The sequence below is a fragment of the Procambarus clarkii genome, chromosome 23, assembly GCF_040958095.1.
Source record: "Procambarus clarkii isolate CNS0578487 chromosome 23, FALCON_Pclarkii_2.0, whole genome shotgun sequence".
NCBI lineage: Eukaryota > Metazoa > Arthropoda > Malacostraca > Decapoda > Cambaridae > Procambarus > Procambarus clarkii.
In genome coordinates, this window is record NC_091172.1 from 7,873,856 (window position 1) to 7,893,596 (window position 19,741).

Consider the following 19,741-nt stretch of genomic DNA (forward strand, 5'->3'; position numbering starts at 1 on the left):
GAACGAGCTTGTGCTAGTTTCATAACTTTTCAATCTTTTGTTTACATTGTTGGGAGAGTTCTATTAGCAAGTTTAAGGCATCAATATTTCCTTATAACTAGCAGTGGTCTGTTTTATCTCTCTGACTTTGTGGGTGCTTCTCCAGTGGTGGCAAACATGATTAAAATTCACTGACAATTTGATCATAGTGACACTGCTCTCTGTGCCTCTTTAGCGGGGTTCTCGCTCACTGTCCCCAGTAAGCCCTAAAAGAACTCCATGACTGATAGCATCTAGTAGCTTGGCACTGTATCAGCAATGTAACTTCAGGGAACAACAAGGGGGGCTCTCCCAAAAATACCTTAATGTATGCATTAGTGTCACATAATTCCCTAGCATAGCAGAGGAAACTGCCTCTTCCTTCTTACCTTCATTGCTCATCACTCTGAATACAGCATATTACAACCAGTATGGAGTTCAACCCAGACGAATGTCTGGACACCACCACCAGTACACCCTCCACCCAGCCCAAGAACCCCAGGCAGGTGTGCAGCTGCAAGACTTGCCGTTTCCTTGTTACGTCTAGGTAACCACCTGTTACGCTGCTGGCTCCTTGTTCCAAGCCTTGGTGACAAAGGATGTGACGTCACCATCAGGGGTATAAATACCCATGACCTCGGTCACCTCAGCAGTATCTCTCAGGTGCTCAGGGAAGGAACATTACTGCCTCAATGCGACGCCTGCCTACAACTGCTTCGCGTCCAAGTTGTAACTGTTAATGTAAATACTTTGTGTCACCCTTTTGTTTTGTGTTAACTTATGTTTGTATATGAATTTGAGTGATTATTTCTCATGTGTCCTAGCCAAGTATGTTAGCTCAGGTGTGTTGTATATTTTCATATATTTTGTTCATTTTGATATTTGAGTAAATTTTCCTAATTTTTCAGTTGAATATTCCTTCACTCCTGTGCAATTTTCCCACTGCAAAGGCCAATGCAGCCGTTTTTTTTAATGTGAAGTGCGTGCCACATTCCACCTGCCCAGTATAGTTGCACAACTGAGTCACGTCACAATTAGGCTCTGCCACCACTGAGGAGCCCCCCAAAATACGATACCTTACCCACCCACGAGCGTAGCTCTCATCATGTAACTACACTTAGGTAATTACCTGAACCACTCAGCCTACAGGACTTGTTCTGAAGCTGATAAAAGTAGTGTTTTTGACAAGCAAACAGTTTCAGGCCATCTGTAAGGCATGAGCTTTATTTCCATTCAATTTTAATATTTTTTTAAAAGTTCTCAAAACTCAATCATCTACAATGTTTCAACACAACAATTAGGGCAGGCATTCACATAAAAAAATATAACGCAGTATTTCCAACTTAACAGCACAATATATATCTTTAGTTAGAGCCATCAGGGAAAGCTAATTTTTTTACATCATCATTAATTAAACAACAATGATTGTTTTGGTTCTATATTTTATTAAATAACTGTACACTGCTATTTCTCCATTTTATTCTGTTAAAGTGATTTAGTTACATGCATTAAGGTATATGGATTACAACCACTAAGGGAAGCCAGTTCCCATCGTCCAACATCTGAAGCTCCCTTCTCGTTCTGCAGCCAACGCCGGTCAACATAATAATCCACAATGCTCTGCATTTCCAATTCATTGTAGTTTGACACCAGAATGGGAATAAAAGGGTCTAATGTCTCCCATCCCTGAAAATAAAAATTAAAGCATTCATTATAATGAAAGGCTTCTCTCTGGCGAGCCCTCAGAAGCTCCTTATACTTAACACTTTGGCGTACCCAGCGCGCCACCCCTCAACTGTGCGATATGGGACCCAGGGTGTCACGGGAGCGCGCGTAAATTCTGAAAAGTGTATACTCTCTTCAACTTTGTCACCTTAATTCTCGTCCTACGAGATTAAATTTTGTATCATTGTGTTCGCACTAGAATTCTCTACAGCACTAAATGTATATAAACTCCAAAAGCCCGGCTAATTACCCGCAGCAAACAGAGAAAGTGCGAACGAGTTACCCAGGAGCACGCAAACGCGATAAAATGTTTTCACTATTTTCACTCTGGTCACCTCAATTTTGGTCTCAATGGGTTCGCAATAGAATTCTCTAGAGGAACATTAGCATATAAAATAAAAAACCTGGTCACGCTCCAACCGCCGACGAGTTGAAGACGGGCTACGCGTTAGCCGTAAGTGAGCGCTCAGACGCCTTCCAGCTACACTCCCAATTCCCGCCCTTTTCAAGCCTTTCTTTCGCAATTTTCTTCCTGGAAGGGCCTTGTTCATGATCACTTTCCAACGTGGAGTAAGCGTAGATAGTTTCTAAAGCCGCAGTAAGAAATATAGCCATGGAAAATAGCCGAAATGTTCACACGTTTGAGATGCGAGGGGAGGCGACATTGGTCACAACAGTGGAGCGAAAACAATGGGCCCACGGCGTGTGCCAAGCCGCCTGAGGGCCACGAGGCTCAACAAAGAAAATGGGAAGACATCGGCGCGCATTTTAAAATCAGTCCCAAAAAAATCGGATAAAAACCTGATTTTTGGTGATTATTTAAAGTGGATGACGCAATGCTGCGTCATCCCCGGCATTACCGACAGTAAACGGATGACGCAATGCTGCGTCATGCCCGGGCGAAAGTGCTAAGTGGTACTGTCATGATTTAGAACACACCAGGCCTCTGAGGCCCATTCATGCCAAGCAAGAGAAAGGACCAGAATCTGGCTCACTCCATTAGGTAAGGGGGCACTCAGAGATCAAAGATCAATCCAATACTGTGTACCAAGAAAAATCCCCCCAAAATGATGGGCACAACCATACAAACATCTGTTTGAGGGAAATTAGGAACCCCTAAGGTAAACAGAGGAAATTATAGTTGCTTTGGATTAAATACACTAAATATTATTTGTCTGACCATAGAGATGGTGGCCCAGGTAAATCAGGGTCACTACCAGCCTGCCACCTCACTCATAAACCACGAGAACAGAACCCCACTGAACCTCAGATGAAAAAAAGGAACTGGGTTGGGATGGGGAGCTACATAGAATACACACCAGAAAATGGAGTTTCACTACATTAAATAGTTAATTTCTGGGAGGCCTCCTCTATAGTTCCCTATACTTCACATTAGCAACCTTGGTAGAGAAGGTCACTTTTTTAGAATAAATGACTGACATTAGCTGATCCGTGGAAGAAGTAAGCAGAAATGGGGGGCACAAAGAAGAGTAGCACCAGCTGTGTGCAAAATGAAACAGCACAACACACATGACAAAACTGAGGGACGAACAAAGAGTGTAAGGCCATCACCCAAATGACTTTCCAAAAGCCCCGAGCATAGATGAGAGCTGCAGACATAACAAAGAAAGCCAACAAAGCTAAATGACACTGCAGATGATCTGGGAAATGCAAGCCTTGGAACAGGAACCAAGGAAATCAATTTTAATCATGTCTGCCACCACTGGAGAAGCATTCACAAAGTCAGCAAGATAAAACAGACCATTGCTGGTTATAGGGAAATATTGATGCCTTAAAGTTACCAAAAGAACTCCCCCAACAATGTCAACAACAAAGCATCAACTGGGAAGAACCAGTAGACCACAGATAATGGCAAAGAGCAGACACCTGACACAAAATGTGATGCACCCCTGGCCAGACCAACCAAACATCAATCACCAATAGACCCCTCTAGAAGCCAGCAGATTCATTTTCCATCAGAAAAGAAATACTGTAGAATGCTGAAAAAAAATACTAGAGCCATGTTGCCAAAGAAGCTCCCCCACATGGCAGCTCGAGGTAGGGGCCAACAAGAACACTGCTTTAAGAAAGAATCATGAGCTGAAGGGAAAACCAAAAATTGAGACAAGCAGAGAAATCCCAAAACCCCATCAAGAGGAGGAACCTGAGCAGGCGAGAGAGCAGAAAGTACCAACTGCTCCAAACCCAAATAAAGACAAAAGAGCTGACTGAGGCAACCACATCAATGCAAACTGCAACCAATGTAAATGGGAAAAACTGACCTGTAAAATGGCAGCTGCCTGTAAGCAGAGTCTATAGAGGGAGGTTCAGCTACAACGGAGATCCAATGACAACACATCACAGGCCGTTAGGTGAAATGGATTCCCACACCCAATAGGCAATAAGAATGGTCACTGGAATACAGCAACATTGAGGAAAATCCTTTCAACTCACACCCAGTGAAAGCAGAAATGGAGAGCCAGTCCATAATGAATGCCCCAAAACTGCAAAGGGCTTTCCAAGTCCCAAAAGATAGACCAAGCCGGAAGCACTTGACATAGGGGCCTCTCTCAGATTATTACAAACACCTAAAATAGCCTAGGGGCATATATAGAAGGTAGATATTAAGGGCATGAGTGGTGCATTGTAAAACAAGCATATTAGTACCCTGTGCTACCTTCAGATGAACAAAAAATCTCACAGAGGAGTTGAAGACCCATGCACTGCTCAGGGTGAGGCTCCATCCTCAAGATGCTGGCCTCTCAAGAGACAGCCACCTGAACCCACTAGGTAACGTAACCCTAGCTTGGCAGGGGTAACACCAGCAAATACCTAGAAATGATCACTCTAGACACAAGCAGTTCCAGGTAAACAGTTAATCAGAGTCCCACAAGAATGCAAACATAAACAAACATGCATTTTGAAGCAAATACTAAAACAGAATAAAGACAAGCAAATAGCCTCATAGGACAAAGAAGAATGTCCAGAATGGCCAAAATTTACCTGAAAAACTGGGACTCTTAAGAGAACTAAAGTGGGAACGAGGAGCATAACTGCAACATCTTAGGAGTGTCGCTCCAGGCAAAATGACCGGCATATCAAGACTAGGGGATTGAGGAAGGAAGGTACACAGTCCCCTGGAAGTGTGCAGGTGAACTAATGAGTGAATTGCTTCTTGACTGGGTGGTTCAATAATTTCAGGGGTTTGTTGTCTCTTTTTCTATGCAGAATTTATCTTGTTGATTGTGTGTTTTGTTTTTGCCCATCTTTCTAGTAGCTTTTTCTTGGTTACGAGTGATTTAATATTCTTTGCTTCCTGTGCCTCTGTAGAGGGGGCCAGGTTTTGGCCTCTGGTCCCCAGTAGGCTAACAATGACTCTCTAGGGCCTAGTGTGGATTGAAATGGATGGAGCTATCCAGGTAGCTAGCACCAAGGAGCTACCATAGGGGCCCTCCCAGAAAGAAGCTGTTGTACACAGTTCAACAGACTTTCTGCAGTTTTCTTTATTTTTGTTTTCTTATGTTCTTGTGTGTTCTGCTATTGGCTGTGAGTAGGCCAGCATGTGTCTTAAAAGTGTGGCGTAATTCCTAAAGCTTTGCTATACCAATGCATCGGACAGCTACTGAGGGGTTCATCCTAGAAAAAATGGCTAAACTCAATATATAAGGTAGTGTGTGCTTTAAATATACAGAATATACATAACACAACAATACGCATACAAGCCATGGCATTCTATGTGTTACAGTCACAAAGCAGTGTACAACAAATGTTAATTTTCTTCATTAGATTTATCTTTTAGAAATAATATAAATAAATGGCAATAGGTATAAATCTACCCATTTTCATAAAGGGATAGAAATATTGCAAAAATGAAACATAAAAAAATGATAATAAATCATCATAACTAACCTTCTGTCGCAGGAGATATCGTGGCAAATAAGAATCTCGTCGGTGCCCATCATTGGCTAATCTATCAACAGATCCAACTACAATTCCATTTCTCTGTTGAGAAAATTTTTATATTTTTATTATTATAATGGACATGTAATAAACCAAGTTTAATAAAAACAAATACAAATATTTATGGAGTGAAATACAATGGGCTGAAAAGCACCAATACAAAAAAAACAGCATTGAATGTGATGAAATGCCATTTTCTGGGCAAGACCTGACGGCTCCCCAAAGCTATACCGGGCTGATGGATATACAGAGGAACCTCAGGTAACGAGCAGCCCCATCTACAAGCATTTCAGGTAACGAGCGAGCCACTTGCAGAAAATTTGTCTCGATTGACGAGCTTCCACTCGGCTAACGAGAAAACCACGTGGTGCTTCCTAGCGTTCCCGCTGGTTCTCGTAAATTCTCAGACGCCTCCTCCGACAGTGTTGTTTTATCGCGCAGGAAAAGCATCCCTCTGCATTTATTTGTGCTTTTCTTTGTATTTTTGTGGTTTTGTGACTACAATTCGTAACCCATGATGTCGCCAAAGAAGCTGCTTGCTAAAGATAGTGTTGTCAAGAGGAGGAAAGACACAATTACTGTATATCTGAAGAAGGAAATCATAGCGAAGCACGAGCATGGTATTCGTGTGACTGATCTCGTCAGGGAGTATGGCAGGTCCTCGTTAACAATCTGCACCATCTTGAAGAGGAAGGAAGAATTTAAGAAGCTTGATGTGGCTAAAGAGTTACCAAGGTTACCAAGCAATTTCATATTTCAAACAAAATTTCATTTTGATGTTTTTTGGGGGTGGAACGGCTTAATTGTATTTCCATTCCATTATTTTAAATGGGGAAATTTGTTTTGCAAGACAACTGTTTCACATGACGAGCTCGGTGCTGGAATGGATTAAATTCGTTAACCGAGGTTTCTCTGTATTTCAGACCGTAGCAACAGTCAATTGAAGGAGCTCTAGGCCTACTGAGGACCAGCGCCAGAACCTGGCCCCTCAGAGAGGCAAGAGAAACAATGGCCTATAGACACCCCTGTGTAGATGGAAGCAGTCTATATCTGCCTCTACCAGATCAGGCACCCAGAAAGGTAGGAATTCCAAAACAAACTACAGCTGGTGAAAAATTGCTAACTGAAAGCCGAACGAGCAAACAGAACTCCCCAACCAGAAAACAAGCATGACGTCACCACAGCCACCATGCCACTGTTTGCACAACTCCCCCCTTCCCGGGAGGGGGAAGGGGGGCCCCAGACCTCCCACGCCAGCAACCCAACCCCAGTTCAGAGGCTGAACATCAAAAATGTGAAAAAACTACAGACTGGAGGGAGGGAGAGATGCTGGAGAGCTTCCAGGTCTCGCCAGAAAATAGCGTTTCATTACATTCAACGCTGATTTTCTATGGAGAGCCCCTTTAGCTCCTCGAGCTACCTAACCAAAGATAAAGGAAAAAGAGGACTTACCCAGGAGGCGGCCGCCAATCCCTCCTCAACTTGAAGTTGAGACAACTGGCTGTAACCTGCGACCCAAAGCTACACATGCCCGAGAAGGGCTAGGAACATTAATGAGGTACCGTACAACCACGACCCTGTTCGACCTTTAAAAGCCCCCCGTGCCCAAATGTCAGCCTAGGACATATTACAGTACCAAAAGCAGCAGCCAAAGCCGCAAACTTACAAACACCATGGGTACGGGGATAGACCACAGGCTGGCTGGACCGAATAACCCTGTGGACGACCTGGAAGACCCGCGCCCTGGAACCGGGCGCGGGGCCCAGGTCCCCAGGTCCTAAAGCACGTTCCCTGCCACGGAGGCTGTGGCACGCAAATAGCGGCAAAGTGCCGCAACCGGACACAAAACATGATGTACCCCCAGCCAAATCAACCAAGCATCAACAACCCAAGGACCCCTCTGGAAAGCTGCAGTCTCATTCTTCGCCAGAAAAGGAGACGGCTGCAAATGAACAAAATGACCACCAGGCCCGAAAGAGCAGAAACCCCTGCCCTAGAGGAGAGCATGAAGCTCCCCAACCTGACCCCCAGAGGCCAATGCCAACAAGAAAAGAGCTTTTGAAAAACAGTCCTGAACCAAAGGGGCCCACAACAAACCAAAGGTGCCACAACAAACCGAGAAGAGAGAAAAGAGAGCACCCGGTTCAACAACTAGTACGGCTCAAGTGGCGCATGGGCAGGCCCGAGGTGAAACAACGTCCGAGAAAGATCGTGGAATGGAGAAGAAGTGACATCCACCCCGAACTCAAGCCGAAACGGCTCCGCTAGCGCTGCACAATACAAAGTGACAGTATTCAGCATAAGATGACGGCCCTGAAACAACCAAACAACCAAGAGAGAAAGGACAAAACAACCCGATCAGAAATCGAAGACAACCTACAAAGAGTCAAGAAGTGCCAAAAGCCAGGAAACTTTATACTGCTGCCATGACAAAACTCGCAGGTGGGACACCATCAACTGAGCCACCTGATCGCCATACAAGTGGTGATAAACCCGCGTCAAAAAGACCAGATGAGAAGATCGGAGAAGAACGAACCATCCCCGTACCGGACCGGACCGATCTGCTGAAAGAGGTAGAGTAGCAGGAAGACCCTCGGGTTTGGACACCGCGTAAGAGCCAAGTCTGAGTCATCCTGAGATAAGGGAACAGAGCAACCTTCAAACTCGCACGAACCGTGATGGGACTCGAAGGTCTCGTCCATCGGACTGATGAGCCCCCAATGGGGGTTTCCAGGGCCCTTAGGGTGACTGCTAAGGAAACCCCTAGGCAAGGTACTGCTAACCAGTTATCTCAGAGCTACCAAGCAAACAGACTAAAGCTGAACCCCTATGATGTGTGCAATCACGGGGACCTAGCGGAGGGCCACCAAAATCATACTAGTGGTTCTACAGCCACACCAGGAAAAACAAAAGAAAAGAAAAAGAAAACCCTGCAAAGGCACAATGTCCCCAGGAGAACAGAACCGGCTGCTATGCATATATCACAGCTGCACAGTACCTTGCGCCCCGGCCAGTGATGATACTACCTCCTACCCAAGGTAAAGCAGGAATAAGAACCACCCCCAGCTGATCCCCAAGGGTGGGCAATCACCGAACAACAAAAGAACGGAGGTAGATTCCCAAATGGAAGATAACCCTAAACCGCAAGGGCAGTACTTACAGGACACTTAGGAAAGGTGGCCCTGGGTGCATGCAGCCCTAGTACTCTAATGTTACTCCTGGCTCACACACCACCACACAGAACAACAACGCTATGGACAGCACTGCTCAAAAGGATGGAGCTGGATTCGATAGACCGCCACTGAACTGGGGTTGGGTAGCCGGTGCGGGAGGTCTGGGACCGGCTCCTTCCCCCCCTCCCAGGGAGGGGGGAGTTGCGCAGACAACGGCGCAGCGGCTATGGTGACGTCATGCTTATTTGCTTGTTTTCTGATTAGGGAGTTCTGTTTCCCTCATTCGGCTTTTGGTTAGCAATTTTTCACCAGCAGTAGTTTGTTTTGGGATTCCTACCTTTCTGGGTGCCTGACCTGGTTGATGGCAGATATCGACTGCTTCCAACTACACTAGGGTGTCTATAGACCATTGCTTCTCGTTCCTCTCTCAGGGGGGCCTGGTTTTGGCACTGGTCCCCGGTAGGCCTAGAACTCCATCAGTTGACTGTTGCAGCGGTCTAATACATACACATCAGCCCAGTATAACTCCGAGGAGCCGAAGGGGCTCTCCATAGAAACCAGCATTAAATGTAATGAAATGCCTTTTTCTGGTGGGTCCTTCATGGCTTCCTGTTGCAAGCTATCTGGTTACCTTCACACCTAATTGATTGTACCAGGATGGGGTTCTGGGAGTTCTTCTACTCCCCACTTGTAAGACTTGACTTGTGAGAGCTTGGTCCACCAGGCTGGTGGATATGTGGGCCTGTAGGCCAACATATCCACCACAGCCTGTTTGGTCCAGCACTTCTTGAAGAAAACTATCTAGTTTTCTCTTGAAGATGTCCACGGTTGTTCCGGCAATATTTCTTATACTTGCTGGGAGGATGTTGAACAACCATGGATCTCTGATGTTTATAGTGTTCTCTGATTGTGCTTATGGCACCCCTGTTCTTCACTGGTTCTATTTTGCATTTTCTTACATGTCGTTTACTCCAGTAAGTTGTTATTTTACTGTGTAGATTTGGGACCTGACCCTCCAGTATTTTCCATTTGTATATCATTTGATATCTCTCTCGTCTCCTTTCTAGCGGTACATTTGGAGAGCTTTGAGACAATCCCAATAATTTAGGTGCTTTAACGCATCTATATGTATGCCATACATGTTCTCTGAACTCCCTCTATTTCAGCAATCTCCCCTACTCTGAAGTTGATACTCGCTAAGTGAGTACTGAGCAGTACTGAAGACGGGACAGCACAAGTGATTTGAATAGTACAACCATTGTGATGGAATCCCTGGAATTGAAAGTTCTCGTAATCCATCCTCTCATTTTTCTGGCTGACGCAATATTTGCTTGGTTATGCTCTCTAAACGTTAGGTCATCAGACATCATTATTCCCTGATCCTTGACATACTCCTTTCCTACTATGGGCAAATCTGATTGTGTTTTGTACCCTGTATTATGTTTAATGTCCTCATTTTTACCAAACCTGAGTATCTGGAATTTATCACTGTTAAACATCATGTTATTTTCTGCTGCCCAGTTGAAAACTTTATTAATATCTGCTTATAGTTTTTAATTCATGAACAGAAGTAATTTTCATGCTGATTTTTGTGTCATCTGAAAAAGATGATTTGAAGCTGTGACTTATATTTTTGTCTATATCTGATATGAGAATAAGGAAAATTATTGGTTCAAGGACTGTACCCCGAGGTACAGTACTTGGACTCGATTTTATTTGGTTGATTGTTACTCTGTTCTGTTCGACAGAAAATTTAATATCCACTATCCTACTTTACCTGTTATTCCCACTGACCTCATTTTTTGTGCTATCACCCCATCTTGAGGTTATCTTGAGATGATTTCGGGGCTTTAGTGTCCCCACGGCCCGGTCCTCGACCAGGCCTCCACCCCCAGGAAGCAGCCCGTGACAGCTGACTGACACCCAGGTACCTATTTACTGCTAGGTAACAGGGGCATAGGGTGAAAGAAACTCTGCCCATTGTTTCTCGCCGGCGCCCGGGATCGAACCCGGGACCACAGGATCACAGTCCAGCGTGCTGTCCGCTCGGCCGACCGGCTCCCCATGGTCACATTTATCAAATGCCTTTCTTTGTAAAGTCCATGTATACCACATCAACATTTTGTTTTTCTTCTAATGCCTCAGTGATTTTGATGGAGTGGTCAAGGAGCTGCGAGAGGCATGATCTTCCCACACCAGATCCATGTTGGCCTTGTTGTGGAGGTCATTGGTTTCCGTTAAATTTTTCATGGAAAGTGTAAAGTGAAAGTCTTTTGTGCCCAATAAGACAGCACAAAACTTAATACTGGCACCTCAGTAGCACAGGATGAGAACCTGTGCTACTGGCACTTTGCATTTCTTTTATAAATATTGAATTAAATAAGTCTGGACCCAGGGCTAAGTGCATGGGCATGCGAGTTAATTTTTCTTTCAAAATCTGCAGCGTATGGGTTAATATCGGTTATATTTTCAAGGGTTAGGATATCGCGCATACCGAAACTGTCTGGATCTTCCACTTTTATGTTGTTTATTGGGAGGTGCTAAACATGTCCTCATACTGATTTTTTAAGGATTTCACTAATTTCTTTATCATCCTCTGTGTATGAACCTTCACTTGTAAGAATATGTCCAATACTGACGCTGATTTTTGCTTTTGATTTTACATATGTGAAGAAATATTTTGAGTTTTTCTTTATCTCTTGTATGGCTTTATGTTCAAATTACATTTCTTTAATCTGATATGATTGCTTCAGTCTGCTGAATTTCTTCAATCTCCCTGTTTCAATTATTCCTTCTTTGTAGGGATAGTCATGTCTGCTACAGCATTTCCGTTTTCCTTCTTTTGTAGTGCCGTTTGTTTTCTCTTTCTACATTGGTCCACTTTCTTGCTTTCCATAAACAAACGTTCTGGAACGACTTTATATGCTTCGGAAGTCAGTTATTCTATTCATTGCATGGGATTTTTATTAATTAGAACAGTTTCCCATTGAATGTTTGTAAGTTTAATCAAGGCTAAAAGCCTACTGGGAACTAGCAGCTAAAACCTAGCCCTCTCAGAGGCACAGAGCAGGGTATGCTAGACCACCCTATCCAAGACATAAACCACAAGAAAGGAAGAACAAAACAAAACAGACAAGAGTTGGCACTTGTAAACAACTCAGAAAATGAGGCACCCAGTACCTAGGGTTTTCAACTGATATTAGCAACTGACCATCACTAAGTGGCAGCACTGGGGAGTTCCCAGATCAGGCGGTGGAGCCCCTTCCATCATGAGCACACCAAGGGCAACCAACTGACGCACCTGAAAATGGCAAGGGAGGGTCCGAGGAGCCACCAAGGTCCCACCAGGAAGAGGAGTTTCATTATCCCTAGTGCATGTTTTCTGAGAGAGCTCTACAGTGGATCTCTGTTACTATCACGACACAAAAAACAAAATAAAAAGAAGCAGACCCACCAGGAGCAGTGGAGAGCAGAAGCCAGGAACTCCCAGAAAAGAAGAAAAACAGTGCTGGGAAAACATAGCAGACAAAGATGCAAACACCCAAACTAACACTGGCCCAAAACAGGTTGCAAACCTCGGTTGAACAGAGGTAACCAGTGGACTCCCCAAAGCAATAAACCCAGCATTAAATGGAATGAAGCACCTCTTTTTGGAGAAACCCCAGTGACTCCCTTATGCTATCTTGTTGAAATTACTAAATGGTCACATCAGTCATGAAAGTTCTGTTTGGCCTACCTGGGACTAGAGCCAGAACTTGGTCCCCTTATAAAGGCACAGGGAGAGTGAATTTGCCACGCCACTGGAAAAAATCCTCCAAAAAAGTCAGAAAAGCTTAGCAGACAACTGGAGGGTTCACAGAAAACGAATCATCGAAAACTGTGCAACAACTCTGAAAATGATTCACACAGAACAAGGGATTCACTCAGACTAATTCAAAACTTCTTAGTACATTACTGATAACCACTACCAGGTGGCCCGACCCCAGCTCTAAGTCAGCTTCTCATCTCGGTTCTGGAGCTGATGAACAACCCTAAGATGAACCACTGAACCTGGAGAGAGGTGGGGAATCAAAGAGCCACTGGGGCTCTTCCAGAAAGAAGCATTGCATTACATTCAATGCTGGATTTCTGGAGAGAGCTCCCAGTGGCTCTCTGAAGAACCACAGCACAAAACTGGGATTTAACAGGAAGGAAAATTGGCAGCAGGCACTAGGACGAAGAAGAAAGCCTAGGCTGGGAGACACGGCCCAAAGCAACACACGACCGAATAGGACCACAAACACTGACTAAAACCTTTGACCATAAATATCAGCCCAGGACATGTTAGAGAAGACTGTGGCAAAAGCCACAGATCTGTAAAAATCATGTGCATGAGAGTAGACCACAGGCTGGTTAGACTTTATGACATTGTAGTCAACCTGAGAAATGTGAGCTTGGAATAGGGACCAAGGAAACACTCAACCAACAAGGCATCTACCAAGACAGAATTAGTGGAGAAATGAGTGCCTGGCACCTTAATACTGCTATTGCAAGAAAAAACAGAGGTGGGACACTAACAAACCAGCCACCCACGCACCATATAAATGACAACACACACGCCAATAACTCCAGATGCAAAGAGCAAAGGAGAAGTTCAAACCAGCGAAGTACATGCTGGAAGAAGCGAGATGCAGAAAAAACACCCTGGTAGGACTCAGAGCAACAACTGGACTAGGGGTAAGTGGTACAGGAACGCCTACTTCGACCAGTCTGCCCAAAAGGCATCCACCATGAAGGCCTCACAACCGGGGAATGGAGCTTTGTATATGGGAAGGGGCCGAGACCATGCCAATGCAAAGAGGTCCACACCCGGGAGTCTGAAGATCTCTCAAAGTTACACAAAGGAGGTGGCATAACAGTCCACTCTGTGGAAACAGGAAGGAATTGGGACAGACCATCCGCAAGAACATTGGAGACTCTGGACATGGCAAACAAATTCTAATGCAGATATTAACAACAACAACAATACATAAGCAAATGGCCTCCACAGGACAGAGTCCAAAGAATGGCCAACACTTATCTAGAAAAAATAAGACCTAACGGGCTAAGGTTCCTGTGGAGCAGAAGCAGCCTAAACTTTGTTGCACCATGCAAATGACTGAGGTACTCCACTGAATGATCTGGGAGCTCCCTGGTGCTGCCACCTGGTGATTATTAGTTGCTACTAATGGGTGAATGACCTAACTACTGGATGTTAATTTTCTGAGCAGTTTAGACATGCCCTACTATTTTCTGCTTTGTTTTGCTCTACCTTTCTAGTAGCTTATTTCCCAATTTTGGTTATCACGAATCCTCTGCTTTCTGCGCTTCTGTGAGGGATGCCAGGTTTGGGCCTCTGGTCCATGGTAGATTTTTCATGACTCACAAGAGTCTGGTTTGATTTGAAATAGGTGGAGATAACCAGGTGGCTAGCTACAGGGGGGCCACCATGGAGCCCTCCCAGAAATAACTAGCTCTGCCACCTACAGTATAGTTGAGTAATACAAAAACGTTTTACATATAAAAAAAAATTACACAAAAGAAACATAACTAACCCAATCATTGCCAAAAAGTTGTAAGAATGCCTGATGGATGGTGAATTTCTCTGGATTCAAGTACGTCAGATCCTCCAGACGATAACGCGAGGATGTGCAAAAGAACGTGTTGATGCCATCAGCCACAACAGCAACCTTGCATCTGGAAGACAATATCATACATCACCATATACAGACAGTTGGTCACAATAATGTGGCTGAAAATTAGACACCCAACACACGCATCTGAAAATAGTTACAATTCAGGCTCAAAAGGCTCCTTCATAATATCAGTTGAGTTTATGAAGAACAGGACCTCTGAACAATAATTTGAGACATCAGTAAATTAAGAGTACAGAATATGACAATTGATTGACAGTCTAGCTGATCCAATTAATTAACTTATTTAGATAAATTAGGCTCCATCAAGATCAAATAACACTGATTGAGATCAATCCAAACCAGTACAGTACAGGACACACCTGAACACTTTCCTGGGCTGGGTGGAATGATGGAGGGGCACCAATGCCTTAGTGCCTGAGTGCTTGTGTGTGACCAGCAATAATGGGGAACTTGAATGTAAAACATCTGGCAGATCGTATACTGGGTAAAGCATGGTGGTGAGCAGTCTAAACCAGCCCGAGGCTAACTCCACAAATTATGTTGCTACTCATTAAATTCCTGCCTATATATTATCAATGCCCTCTTTTATGTCTTCTTCATTTGATTTGATTTTCATAATTCATATTCTATATGTTTTGGCAAATTTCTTCTTGTGCACGTATAATGAACCTGTACTCTATTTGAAAGATTAAATAAATTTATAGTTATTGACAGCTGACAATTAACAATAATTCTGGCTAACACAATACAAGACAAACTTCACATTGTGTACAAACAATATTTAAGCATTCTGATGATGGTAAAATGAGTCATCCTTCTGGAAATTCCCAAAGTTCACTTTTTAAACAAATAATTTTTTGTTAGCAGTGTGGGCATAGCTTATCAGATGACAACCAAATTATCAGGGGGACCATACAGAGATCACCTTAAAAAACTATCTACCTCTCAAGACCGTAAATGCTCTCTCGGTGAGAATTTTTACTGTGCTTTGCAAATTACGTGCCAGAAAAACATGAACGTTATGTCTGTTTTATTTTTACATTAACATACATCAATAATTTGCACAAATTTCCCTGCTTTAATTTTATTTATGTTGACAAATAAATAAGGAATGTTGCAATTGCCATAAAAATTTGTATATTCTGCACCATCAAGCAAAATCTAATAACTCTCATATTATTTTACATATATACTGTAGCAAATTCATTTGTGAACACATTGGCACCAAAGTTATGTTAATAAACCAAAAACTAACCAAGAAAACATAAGGCGAGTATAAACATTTTAGGTGTCACTGAGCAGAACCTTGAGATGACCAGAATGTTTATGGTCAGGAATGTGGAGATGGGTCCAAACGTTTAAGTATTAATATTACGATACAACCAAACATATACTGTACTTCAGCATTGTTTGCGCACAAATGATTGGTCCTAGGTTCGATTCATGGGCAGGATGAGACTTTTGGAGACATTTCCTTATACCTGGTGCCCCTATGTTTACCTAGCAGTAAACAGATACCTGCTTGATAGGGTTCTGAGAGTTCTACTCCCCAAGCCCGGCCAGAGGTCCAGGCTTGACCTTTGAGAGCGTGGTCTACTAAGCTATTGCTTGGAGCAGCCTGCAGATACCTAGGAGTTAGCAAATGGTTTTCAGTCACATCCCGGGGATGATCAGCCTCAATAAGGCTGATCAGGAGAAACCTCAATAAGCCTAACAGGGGTTTACTGTCCATGACAATGGAAAAAAAACACAAGCAGCAAGATATACAAGTTTAAACTAATATTACTAGGCATCTATGGCATAATTATATCCTCAAGGGGTCCACTTGTTAATTTCTCTGATGCTATCTGATGCTATTAGACTGAAGGTCAGAACAAATGTCATCATAACTGAATTTAGTCATCCTGATCATCCTGGTCAGAAGAAAAGTTAATTATCAATGTCTAAGTTTGTATGGATGTGAAATATTGGACCTACAAAATGTGACCTTGGAACCTTAATTGTGTATGGAAACAATGTTCAAGCTGTATCTTTGGAGTCCATCCTCACACTCGATGCAATCTCCTCTCTGGCATGAAGAAATAGCTCACAAATGAATTATATCCTTTTGTCTGAAAGGACTCACCCATCCAGGAAACTCTGTCAACTCTGTTTTGAGGCGCTCAGCAAAGGTCACTCCAACTTTTCTACAAATATCAACTTAAATATTAGGAAATACAACTTAAGAATGAGTGATGCACATACAGTAAAAGTATAGCAGGTATACAGGACAGAATAAAACAACTAGTCACCATAGATAGCAGGGAGACCCCAAGATGAATATTTGGAATTATGAAGGAACTACTGTCACAAAGAGATAGCTTAATAGACAGGCATTTTGAGCCCTATTGAAGTCAGATCCAGGTTGTGTGTGTTGTATGTTTTGAGTTAGTTTGATCTTGGATAGCCCCAGAATCTGTTGATGTATAATGCTGAGGGTATGCAGTTTTCTATAACTACACGGTAAGATTATATTATGTTCATTTAAATTGTCGTCTCATTATCCTAATGTTGCGATCAAAATTTGTATCAATTTTCTGTCTCACTGCTCTGAAGGTAAAATACACTATGTTTTTCCAATACATATCCAATACATATCAAATTGTAAGCTAACTGTTACTCGCTTTGTACCAAAAATGTGTTTGATTTAGATTTTTGTGTACCTGTTTGATTCAGCCATTATTGTAATAATTTGTGTAAGTTGTTACAATAAATGTGCCCCCCCCATATTTATTCCTGTAGTAGTCAGGGTTCATTCTAGATGCACAATCGAGATTTCCAGGCGGGAAAGAAATGGTTGGGCACATTTCCTTTCACCTAATGCTCTATTCACCTAACAGTAAGTAGGTACTCATGAGTTAGTCAGCTTGTTGTGGAGTTGCATCCTGGGCGGGGTTAGTAATTCGCACTTAGGAAGGGGAGAGGGTCCTCGATATAAGCCTAACGTGTATGAATACACTCTAGCTTCCTGTCCCCCGGACACAATAAATTATTATTATTAAAATTATTAAAGCTTCAAATTATAAATCATCAACATTTAACTAAATGAAATACTAAACAATTTCAATATTATTGTATTTAGCATATTACCTTTTTGCTGTAGCATACTGCTTCAGCTCAGTGGCAAGAGCCATAATGCAATCTGAGGCATATCGGGCCCGAGATATACCCGTCTCTATTAGTTCTGAAAGGGGAACTCCAACCTCTGTCACTTCACGTCTAGACCACATATACTTCTCGCTCGTCACAAGCTGCAATGAAATGATGCACTAATAAGAAAAAGGTTCAAGAAATAATCAGTCAACTTACTGAAATTGAATTAGCCTCTGCAGAGTTAAGTGTGATACAGGTGAATGCCAGGCAAAAGGTGAGGTGAGGGCTGCTGGCTTCTCTCACTTTGTTATGGTAACCAAGTACAGTACTGCCACCTGGTGACAATCAATTTAGTGGATAGTTTACTAACCAGAACTTAACAGCTATAACAGGTTTCTGCTATGATTCCAATTCGGCCCGTAGAATTGTGCCGAGTGATTTGCTTCTGATTTCTGTCTTAAACTTAGCAATTGCTCAGATAGAGGATTGAGGTCAACTTTACACTGTCTCCCTTTCCTAACTCAGTAGCAAGACCTTTAAAAAGATGCTTATAATGGTAGAGCAAAACCCAACAAGAGCCGAGCGAGTGAACACTGTCCTGGATGAACCCTGGCCCCGGATCAGGGAGCTACAACACATGTACAGTACTACAAACCACACAGTGAAAGTCAGTACTTTACCTGCAAGGTCTTAAGAAGTTCAGAATTCTGAGATTTAAAATGCTGAAGCCACATAACAGCATCGAGAGGATGATCATAACGGCCAGGCACAGAGGCTGACTGTGCTATCTCCTTGAAGCCTCTCCTCCAGCGAGGTGCTGAAACAAATACTTGACTATCACCGCCACAACTAAGACCGTTATGAGCATATAACACAAGTGAACATTGATGACCAAGCCACACACAAGATGATGAAGAAGCAACAATGTTTCGAGTTGATAATTGTCCAGGATGGACCAAAATGTCGTCATTTCTTCATCTTCTGACGTGTGGTTTGGTCATCATATCTTCAGCCATGTTATTGTGTCTCATTGTCTGCACCAGTGAAGATTATTTTCATTCACAAACCTTGCATGATTTAAGTGCAGAACTACAAAATTTTAAAGATCTATAGTAAAGTATATTACTGATCAGTAATGCAATTTCAGAGATGATGAATTATGCTTATCTCACAAAAAATTAATTATACTTAACCCACAGAAGACGAATTATACTTGCCCTGTGGAAGATCAATTATGGTTCTCTTCTTAGTTAATCAATTATGCTTACCCCATGGATGACTGATTACACTTACTCCATGGATGAGTGATTACACTTACCTCATGGATGATCAATTATATTTACCCAATGGATGATAAATTATATTTATTCAATAGATGTTAAATTATATTTACCCCATGGAAGATGAATCAGTAGCCATCCATCCTCCGACAAGAAATGAGTAATATGCACTAGTGACAAAGATTTTCCAACACCATCATTGCCATCTGTTGCCAGGTTAAGGACTACAAGTTATTAAAATTACTATACACAAATAATTTAAGAATTTAAAAGATCAATCATAAACGTACAATTTACAGTAGTGAAGCACACAAAAACCCAGCGTTTAAAGTAATGAAATGCCAATTTCTGGAGGTCAGGCTGTTCCCTGACGCTATCATCCTAAGATCACTGCACACTGAAAGATCACATCAGCTCTGTTAAACGAAGGGCCTCCTTAACCACCAACATAGGAAGGAAACAACGACTTATAATGAAATGATCGAAGTGCACAAATGGATGAATGTAGTAATATACAAAAAGGGATATTAACTGGGGTATTAGGAACATGAAACAATGGGTATTTAACTGGGTAAGTTTCCATGTTTTTAAATGAAGGGCCTCCTTAACCCCTGCATAGTCTCTCTGGATGGATTGAAACTTGGCTAACACCCCCTCTGCGGGTTTGAAGCGTCAATGGAAGAGTTGTAACATTATGGAAAGAGTGCTCTAACCAGGTTGTCCTTTAGAAATTTCCCCTTCTTTCATGCTAACATTGGTGACTTCTGTGGAAAGATAG

The 19,741-nt window shown here is 42.7% G+C and overlaps 1 protein-coding gene across 1 annotated transcript in view; it reads right to left on the reverse strand.

The window, feature by feature from the left end:
- Positions 1-1,442: 1,442 nt before the first annotated feature.
- mRpS29 (mitochondrial ribosomal protein S29) overlaps positions 1,443-19,741 on the reverse strand; it is a 40,848-nt gene continuing 22,549 nt past the window's right edge. Inside the window, exons 4-9 of the mRNA XM_045751640.2 lie at positions 19,077-19,169; positions 18,364-18,500; positions 17,681-17,841; positions 14,450-14,591; positions 5,653-5,745; positions 1,443-1,704 (exon numbers count right to left, since the gene is read on the reverse strand). Coding sequence (XP_045607596.1) covers positions 1,504-1,704; positions 5,653-5,745; positions 14,450-14,591; positions 17,681-17,841; positions 18,364-18,500; positions 19,077-19,169 — 827 coding nt within the window. The 3' untranslated portion in view covers positions 1,443-1,503. The remainder of the gene's footprint in view (positions 1,705-5,652; positions 5,746-14,449; positions 14,592-17,680; positions 17,842-18,363; positions 18,501-19,076; positions 19,170-19,741) is intronic.